At 52.5% G+C, this 9,902-nt stretch overlaps 1 protein-coding gene and 1 non-coding gene across 2 annotated transcripts; both read right to left on the reverse strand.

Moving 5' to 3' along the window:
* Positions 1-1,775: 1,775 nt before the first annotated feature.
* Mnx1 (motor neuron and pancreas homeobox 1) lies at positions 1,776-6,423 on the reverse strand. The gene is made up of 3 exons (NM_019944.2): positions 5,538-6,423; positions 2,709-2,869; positions 1,776-2,184 (listed from the first exon to the last, which is right to left on the reverse strand). The coding sequence occupies exons 1-3, from the start codon at positions 6,226-6,228 to the stop codon at positions 1,822-1,824; spliced, it is 1,215 nt and encodes a 404-aa protein (NP_064328.2). The 5' UTR covers positions 6,229-6,423; the 3' UTR covers positions 1,776-1,821.
* Positions 6,424-9,477: 3,054 nt separating this feature from the next.
* Positions 9,478-9,584, reverse strand: Gm24538. The gene has a single exon (XR_003956041.1). It is a non-coding gene; the product is annotated as a U6 spliceosomal RNA (small nuclear RNA).
* Between the last annotated feature and the right edge of the window lie 318 nt (positions 9,585-9,902).

A 9,902-nucleotide genomic window follows, 5' to 3' on the forward strand; every position in this document is an offset into this window, starting at 1 on the left:
CTAGAATTTTACGGAAGGAGCCCGGGGTGATAATGAGCTGCCAGGAGGATATTAATCTGGCTTGGTTCTGAGATTGAGGAGTGCCCCGCTGGCCCCGCTGTAATCACCCAGATCAAACTCTAGGCTTCTCTGAATCCTCATCAGCTGGGAGGGAGGGATGTAGGGACGGAGGAACAGAGGGCAGAAGCAATACTAGGGGGCTGCTCGTCCTCACCCAGGTGTGGGAGACAAAGTGACCAACAGAAAGCAGACACTAGGTGACTGTGAGGCGTCTCTTCTGCTGGTCTCAGGCAGAGGCTGCCCACTAAGATAGCAGATGGGAAATGGGAGTGGGGTACAAGCCAGACCCAAAGAACTCTTATCCTCTGACCAGAGCCAGGACTCAGAGGCCCGGTGCGCCTAGGGCTTGTCCCTGCATGTGTGCCGCACGTGGCCTGAGGCTGAAAGATTGATAGCGTTCGCTGCTGCAGAGGTTTATTAACCTAGAGCCACTGCAGCCCCGGCGTGGAGCATTCTTGCCGCTGTCCTCTCAGAAGACATTTTAACAGATTCAACAAAATTGTTCCTGGCTAGCACAAGGGACATAGTGCCTGCGGAGGGGCCCAGGTCAAAAGGAGAATGAGCTGCAGGATGCCATTAAGCGCTTTTCTGGGAAATGTGCTTGCTTAGCTCCCGCGATCGCTAGGACCCCAAATGCCACTAACACTTAGTTTCTGACAGCTTATTTTCTGAAACATTCGAATAACTATATTCCCATGCCAATGAAGCTAAAAGACCCAGCAAATAAATGGCAAAGAAACTGTACAAAATCACTCCGCTAAGAGTCGCGCACAACACAGGGTTTAAGCCAGGCACTCGGCTTGTTCTGACACCTGGCCTCGGATATTTTTAGCAACATTTCACACCTGCCCCCACCCGCTCCTGTACCTTCAGCCTCCAGAATCACGTTCCGTCTTGGGGGCCCAGGTACAGAAGTGGTCCTGACATCCATTTGCAATTCTGAATTTTACTCTTTGCTGATAATCACGAAATAGACATCACCCCACAACCAAGACAGTCAGATCTCACAAGATTTGCATTTTCTGGGTTCGCGAAGATAAGCTAGAGGCAGAGCACTTACTCAGCTTGCACAAGGCCCTGGGTTCAGTCCCCCTCCTTCCAAAATTAAAGGTGTTTCTCCCCCCCCCTCACTCTCATCTAGTAAAAAAACCAATTTATTTTACATTCCATCTCCACCCTGGGGGATGGGAAAGCTAAATAATAATTTAGCATGCATAAGTAGACATTTCTTTCTTTATATATAAATACAATATACAAAAATACACTACCATTCTGAGATTTTTTTCAGCAATCTGAATGCTCATGACATAACACCTCACTCCACTACCGCCCCCCCCCCATACATAGGCATAACACCTTTTTCCTCCCTCTGTTTTAAATTTTCAGCAGAATGGTTGTCTCCAAAGGAGGGTTCAAGTTTCTAGGTCACTTAACACTGTTTTTTCCTTTCTCCGACGAAGGAAGAGTCAGGCAGGAGCCACTCCTAGAAAGGGTAGGTTCTCCCAGATACCTCTGGCCAACATCACCCGAAATTAAATGTATAAGAACGAAAAGCTCACATTGGAGCTCCTCTCTCATTCTCTCTTGCTGTCCCCTCGAGGTCCCAAAAAGGATCCGCAGCCCAGCCTGCACTTGGATGCATGGTTCGGGGAGAGGCTGTCAGCCTGGCTGCAGGCCATAGGATGGGATTGTAAACTCCCCCAAGCCCCGCAGCCCCCCAGGTAGCCATCTTTCGCATCCCTGCTTCCGCCCTGGAGGCAACTACTGGGGCAGAGGTTGGTGTCCAGGCCCGCCTAGTCTTGGAGGAGGCGAGTCGTCCTCAGATGAGCAGTCGGATGAGGCAGCATGGGCACCGGCACCATTGCTGTACGGGAAGTTGTCCTCTTCTTCATCATCCTCGTCCTCATCAGGGTCACTGTCCCGCAAGTCCCGCAGGCGACGGCCGCTTGCCTTGTCCCCCGAAACCGGAGGCCCCATCAGCTCCTCTTCCGTCTTCTCCTCACTGCCGCCTTTGCCGGTGCCCCCGCCGCCGCCCTTCTGCTTCTCCGCCTCCTGCGCAGCCTGCTCTTTGGCCTTTTTGCTGCGTTTCCATTTCATTCGGCGGTTCTGGAACCAAATCTTCACCTGCAGGCATAATCTGGCGTGAGAAACTGGCCACCCGCATCCCCACGAATCCAGAGGGTGAGAGCGTACAAGCATTCGGGACCCCTGCTCCTTGGCCTACCCTCGCCCTAGAAGAGGTTTCGCTAGAGGACTAAGACTGACTGGCAGCGGCGTCTCCACGTCTTCGCCCCTTAAATCTACTCTATTTAACAATAACGCCATGGGTGTAGTGTCCCTAACTCCCCAACTGGGCGCGTTTTAATACCCTCGGTCTACCGAGGCACCAAGGCAGCTCGCAATGTCACCAAACTCTCAAGTCTGCACCTTTCTAGAAAAATAACTTCTTTGAATGTGGCCGGAGGGACACCTCCAGAATAGCTTGTTAAATACAGATTCTCAGCCTGCTCCCCAACTTAACTGAATCAAACCTCCAGAGCATCCTAGAACCTCACGCTGAAAATCAATACCCAACGTAAAGATAAAGAAACTAGGGCTCAGTGTCCCAAATCAGCACCCGCCTTCAGGGTGGTCGGGCGCGCGCGCACCTGAGTCTCGGTGAGCATGAGCGAGGTAGCCACCTCAAAACGCTTGGGTCGAGACAGGTACTTGTTGAGCTTGAACTGGTGTTCCAGCTCCAACAGCTGCTGGCTGGTGAAGGCCGTGCGAGGCCTTCGGCACTTCCCCAAGAGGTTCGACTGCGCCTGGGCTGGGGACAGAAAGGGCAAGAGGCTTCTGTAAATTTGTCCACTGAGGGCGAGGTAGTGTTCCACCCGTCGCTGCCCTTTTCCCTCCCGTGATCCAACCTCCAGAGCCCACCCTCCAGACGCTTCAGCCTCAGTGCCCACTCCCTATGGCCCACATCTCAGACATGAAGTGGAAGTGGCGAGCTCATCTCATTTGAGAAAAAAGGGCCTGTTGCCTCCGCTCAGTGGCCACCCGAATGAACAGGAGGAGGGTTGGTCTAAAGGCTTGGGTAGCTAAACTGGACTAGCAAGCATAGAGACCAGGTCGCTCCCATTCTCATGGAAGGCTTTCTCCCACCTCAAGCTGGAAAAGAACCCATCCTCTTGGTTCCACCACGATCTTAAAGCAGAAGAGACAGGGGGCGTGGGCGCAGGAACGGTGGGGGAGGGAGAAAAGGAAGGATAGGGACTGAAGCTAGAGTCTAAATAGGCATTCATCTGCGTGTCTTCACGTCTCTGTTGACAAACTCTCCCCTCCTAGTGCTAAGGCCAAAGGCTGAGGACTGGAAGCCTATTGGGACGATTCTCATTACTCAAATTAAAGGTTGAGCTGTGAGTAGATCTGGCTTTCTGTGTGTTCCGGGAGATCTGTCCAGCTTTATTTACATAATTTCGCACAGTTACATCACAGAGAATTTTATGACCTCAAAATGAAACTTCCCTTGATTTCCCAGGAGTGCGAAAAGTGTTAGACAATAAAAGAAAGAAAGCAAGGGAAAGAAAGAGGCCAGCCCCTGGCTGGGATGAGCTCAGGCTCCCCTGGGATGGGTAATTTGCTTTATAGGAAGGTCCACGCCCCCTGCTTTAGTTAAACAAGGCTACAAATTCCCAGCTTGACAATACATTAGAACTCTAATTAAAACGCTGTCTTGGAAGGGATCATTTGGGAAATGCCATCCAGTAGAAACAACCAATTAAAGAAAACCAAGCTAGTTTTCCCAGGGGAGAGGGAAGTCCCAGGAACAGAACATATTCAGCCACCCTCCGCTGCATTCCTTAGTGTCCATTGGGATCTGGGGCTTGGCTTTCTTTTCCTAATGTAGACCTGGCCATACTTTAAATGCCCACACCATGAGACATCATGGGCTGGATATTCTGGCAAAGGGATCCCACTTACATGGATTTTGATTGATCCTGGGCTCCACAAAAACATCCCTTTTCTCCCAGAGACCACTTGTGTAGCCAGTAAACCCAGAGCTATGGAGGCCTGTTGTTGACCACTGGTCAGCTCTTCTCAGGACCACTATGCTTCTCAGGCCTGGAAAGTCCAGCCATAGTGGACATCTGAAACCTGGGTTCCTCAGCCAGGCACAGATCCTGCCTAGGACTTAGTGAATAGGAATGATTTCAGAGATGTCTGAGCTGCAGTCCAACTGAGGTTAAAGGGAGCCTTTCCTCTTTGCTGAGATCAACAAGGCTAGTCTTCTTGGAGCCAAGCTGGGAAAAACCTGGGTGGCTGCGAGCAAACAAGTGCGCAGGCTGTGATTCTCTCACCACCTTGCTACTTCTGCGGTTCTCTGGGGCCCCAGCTTTCTCTGTTTAGTCATGACCACCGCTTCCAGCAGAGGAATCTGAATTCTGGCAAATGTTTATTTCTGTTTTCTTTTTTGCTTTTTTTCTCCCTCCAGTGCCTGCATCTTCCCAGTCTAAACAAACCCACTCAGACGGAAACAATGGGGTCTCTTTGTTTGGGTGTTGAGTGGCTGACAGGAGAAAGCCATATACATCTTCTGGTCCATCCATTCAGGAAAGGCAGCTTGCCCCTATCCAAGTCAGGCACAGAGCAGAAATCAGAGCCAGGGTGCCCTACACAGACGCTGCATGTGCCAGGGAAGTCGGAAATGTCCCCCCTCCCGCAAGGTTGTCCCTATTGGGTAACAGAGAGGATGCAGAAGACTGGACCTTTGTGCCCTCACCTTGGACAGGAACTCCCCAAGGTGTTGAGCACCTGAAGTTCCCAGCCAGGCACTTTCTATTTATAGACCCGGTGACCTTATATTCAAACAGACCAGTTCGACATCATTTGGAGGGACGCCCACCCTCACCAACACACACACACACACACACACACACACACACACACACAGAGAGAGAGAGAGAGACAGAGACAGAGACAGAGACAGAGACAGACAGAGACAGACAGAGAGACAGAGACATGCAAATGTCTTGCCCTTCAAAGGAAGGCAGAGTCCTTACAAGGGCCACGGAAGAGCTACTTCTGGACCCAGTGATGTGTCTCTTCATAGCCTATAATGGAACCTCTGACAAAGTTCATTTTCTCAAGATAAGTCCCCGGTTTCAGCGACCCCCAAAACCTGCCCTAATCGAGGCTAGCCTTTCCGCGCACTTCCTTGTCCAGCTTGCAGGTTATTCTTTAGGTTTTAGCCTCACACCTCCAACCTCCCCTGTCTGTTAAGAGAGATAGAGAGGCCAAGGCCTGCTTGTGGCCATCTTAATAATTTGAGGCTCCTTTCATTCTGTGCGGCCCACGAGAGGCCTCACAGGCCCAGGAATGAGCCACAGAGGCTTCGATGCTCTTCCACAGCTCGCTAGGAGGTGAGAGCAAAAGGAAGGGGGTGCGAGAGAGGAGGATGCGCGTGAGAACTGTCCGGGTGCGGCGCAGGTACTCACAGCTGAAGTCCGGCATCTTGGGCAGGATCATGCCCGCAGTAGACGCGCGCAGCCACTGGTCCAGTTGGAAGGTGCTGGCACCCAGCTTGATGGGGTCGGCAGGGTGCGCAGGGTGCGCGCCCTGCACCTGAGGGTATGAGTAGGAAAGCGCCGGGTGCTGGCCAGCTAGCGCGGCCGCTGCAGCTGCTGCCGAATAACTGTAGACCGGGTGTCCATAGAGAGCCGCCTGTGCAGGGAGGCCCGCGCCGCCCTGTGCGCCCCCCGGGTGCAGCCCCAGTGCCAGGCCACCGGCAGCCGCGGCAGCGGCAGCGGCAGCCGCGGCGGCTGCTGCACCAGGGTGCGCGTGGTGGTGGGGAGTGCCCGGCCCACCCGCCGCGCCGCCGCCTCCTCCGGCGCCCAGGAATCCGGGCTTGGGCAGCAGCGCGCAGTGTGCAGCCAGCAAGCGTGGGGGCGACGGGCTCTCAGCTCTCAGCCGGTCACCGGGCGCTGCAGTGGCCTCCGAGGATGCGGGACTGCAGCTACGGCTCGCCCCGCTACTGGTCCCCCCGCCGCCGCTGCCGCCGCGGCCGGGACCAGATACTGTAGTCGCGAGGGAAGTGACCAAGGCCAGAGGCGCGCTCTGCGTGGAGGCGGCTCGCGGGGGATCCACGGCCAGCAGGGCGTCGATGCGGAAATTTTTGGATTTTTCCATCGGCTCGATTGGAGCTGACAATCAGGGTCCAAGGGTGGGCGATGCAGTCGTGTGCGGGCTTACGGAGACTGAGCGTGGCGGTGGCCAGCCTTGGGGCCGGTATTGTTACTGCGATTTTTTGCCAATAAAGTCGCAGCCGGAAACTCAGCTGAGAGCGACCATCGTCCAGGCGCCTCCTCTTTGCGGTCCTCGTGGGGACCGCGCTCCACTCACTGGTATGAACTTCCACCGGAGCGCTCCTGCGAGTTTGTGTTGGGGAGACCGGCTCTCTGCTCTCAAGAGCTCAAGCGACCGCATCGAGGCCACTGGTGCCTTGGTGGGGACCCGCGCCCCTCCGCACACTTGAAGCTCAGGGCGGTCTGGGATTGGCGCGCTCAGCGGGGGCCCGAGGAGGGCTGTCTGCCCGGCGATTGGCCGAGGGGCTCACCTGTCACGGTCCAATTAGCCTGACGCCCCGCCCCTGCGCCCCCAGGTCCTAAGCAGCCGGTGGTGAACAGCGTAGGTGGCCGGAGGAGGCAGGTTGGAGAGTTTGGAGGCTGAACACAAGCTTACTGCTTCCTTGCTGCTGGGAGAGTGGTGAGCGCCAGTAACCCTGGGTCCCAGTGAGTGCCCCCCGAGTCCCTTTGACACCTTGTTCCTCCAGAGGCGGACGCCTTATCTTCCTCCAGCTACTCGCGCTCCCTTGAGGGAGTTGTGGAATGTTCTGCACTGAGGAACTAGGTGGGTCCTCACCCCTGAAGTCCACTAGGTACCCAAAACGGGACCCTGAGCTTAGTACACTGAAGACTGTTCGGTTTCCCAAAATCTCTCGCGTTCCTGAGTGTTGATTGCTTCAAGATGGTTTGCGTCCCTGTCATTAACCCTCAGCAGGTCGAACCTTCTTATCTGCCCCTCCCCCAAAAGTATCATGCGCCGCAAATGTTTGTTTGTAGGGTTTCGGTGTGTATAAATACGGTATTAGAGGTTGAAGCCTACAAATCTTCAGTCAGAGTGGAGAGAGAGCAGTTTTCCAACTCAGAGATGCACATTGACTTGAAGGTCGTTTGCACAGGTGCCACTGAGCCGGACCTAGGTGAGAACCAAGTTCTATTAGAGCCTTGCCTTGTGGGGGTGTAGGAAAAAGGCTTTGCGGGAATTGGCCGAGGACTGCTCCCTCGGACTGAGCCAGTTCGCAGGCTAAGGGAGCCACTATCAGGCTCTCGCCTCCTCCTGCCGGCCGAGTTCAGGAAAATCAAGAAAGGGCTTCCAGAGACCGTATTAAAGTGTGAATCCAGACCTCAGCCTGCGCACATATCAAATATTTACTGTAAACACGCTTCCGGGGGCTTTTTTTTTTTAATGTAACGAATCAATAAGTAGTTTGAGAAATCAAGCTTTCTCGCTAGCTCCATTCTCGGGTATCTTCCCCAAACACGAGGGGAAAGTGGGAGGGAGTTCCAGGTCTCTGGATCGCGGCTTCCCAACCAGGTGAGAGGTTAATAAAAGATCGGAAATGGCCCAGGGAAGGCCAGGAGGCTAGGACAATCCTTGTTGGGTGAATTTAAAAGTAGCAGGCAAAGCTGTTTCAAGAGGGATTGGGGGTGGGGGGTAACGATAAATATAAGTAAGGACTATATTTTCCCTGTCAACAAGTTTTGTTTAGGAGAGATTTAACGCAGTGATTCTGTTGGGATGAGTGAGTAGGTTTTTTGTTTTTGTTGTTTTTGTTTTGTTTTTGTTTTTGATTTTGGAGACAGGGTTTCTCTGTCTAGCCCTGGCTGTCTTGGAACTCACTCTGTAGACCAGGCTGGCCTCGAACTCAGAAATCCTCCTGCCTCTGCCTCCCAAGTGCTGGGATTAAAGGTGTGCGCCACCATGCTCGGCTGAGTGGAGTTTTTATTATGACAGGGTGGTCCTGGCTGGAAAATCTGGAACCCAGCGGGGAACATCTTGGAGTAAGTTGTGCACAGCTTTGCAAAGGCCTCCAGCTAGTCTGAAAATAGTACAAGCACATAGCTCTTGTCTTTAGGTGCTGTCTCTTTGGGGTGATGAAAATGCAGCTCTGCCTTTTAGAGGGTTAAAGGAACACTTGTGTTCCATGAGTGGTTCCCTGCCAGTTCTCCTATCTTGGAAGCCCAATTAAGGCAAGTAAGGATGCTGGGATGCCCTACCCCCATCCCCAGGATTCAGTCTTGACCCCATTGCATTTACAGAAACTTGTGTTTAAGGCCCATGGGCCTTTTCCAGATGAGAGTCCCAAAGAAGAAAGAGAACCTAACCATGGTGAGGCAAGTCTCTAATCCCAGCACTCAGGAGGCAGAGGCAGGTGGGGTCTGTGAGTTCTAGGCCAGCCTAGTCTACAGAGCCAGTTCCAGGACAGCAACCAAAAATGCTACACAGAGATACCCTGTCTTGAAAAAAACAACAACAAAACAAACAAAGGAGAAGAAGGAGGAAAAAAAGGGTGGCTGCAGATGAGATTTTCCTGGGGTGGACCTCATGGACCCGAATCATCTCTAAACTACACAACCAGGGTTGTTTTTGGTGATGATACAGTATTAGGTCTACTGAGTTTAGGCACAGGTTTCCTTAGTAAAGTCATCCGAGAAGAGGAATTCATTTCCTGTTTGTTGTGTAGGGGATGTGATCCAAAAGCTTCTAAATCCCTTTCAAACCCTTCCCACTTCGTCTGGTGTTTGACCATCCACCAGGCTAACCCACACCAGTCCCCACCACCTGTGGGCTGAGTGAGGTTGTATCAAGAGCCCCTTCAGCGAAGGGGAAATTTGCATATCAGACTTGATGGATATATTTCTTTGTTTGACAAAGTGGGGGTTGGGCCAAAAAGACTCTGAAGTCAAAGGGCTTGAATATGATCATATATTCTGCTTCGGTTTGAGCGGGAACTTGTATCCTGAGAGGTGGGAGTTGGGAGAGAGACTGGGAGTCGTCTGGAACTGGGATCTTTGTGTGTTTTACGAGTGGAGTGAGCATGCTGCGTCTCTTCCTGTTCCCAGCGTCTATTGACCCAGCCCAGCTGGCTCTGGGGCAGCCTGGGACTGAGCTGGGGGTTTACTACGGTACCCTTGAGAGATCAAAGGTCTGGTCCCAGAAGCATGCCTATTCTTTTTTTTTTTTTTATTAGATATTTTCTTTATTTACATTTCAAATGTTATCCCCTTTCCTAGTTTCCCCTCCCCAAATCCCCTATCCCCTCTCCCCTCCCTCTGCTCCCCAACCCACCTGTTCCCATTCCTGGTCCTGGCAAAAAAAAATAAGGAATGCTTCACAAATTTGCATGTCATCCTTGCGCAGGGGCCATGCTAATCTTCTCTGTATCGGTTCAGTTTTAGTATAGGTGCTGCCGAAGTGAGCACAGCATTCCCATTGTTGTGCCTCAAGGTAGCTCCCTTCTCCAGAAGCCCCAGGGGCCAAATGAGGCTCTTGGAGGGCAGAGAGGAAGACCTCTCCTACCCAAAAGAGGCTGGAATTTAAGGCCCGGTGTACATTTAATCATCTGGCTCCCAGTCATTTTTTTCTCTGCGTCTAGCCAGGATCCCTCTTTTGGGTCTTGCATTAAGTTACTGAATATAACTTGTGATTGAGCCTCCTCTCATTACTGAGAAAGGTGTGTTGATTTATACAAATAACCACAAGGAAATAAGATGTTGGGGTGGGGAGTATAGTGGTTCCAC

The sequence above is a fragment of the Mus musculus genome, chromosome 5 (assembly GCF_000001635.26).
Source record: "Mus musculus strain C57BL/6J chromosome 5, GRCm38.p6 C57BL/6J".
Taxonomy (NCBI): Eukaryota; Metazoa; Chordata; class Mammalia; order Rodentia; family Muridae; genus Mus; species Mus musculus.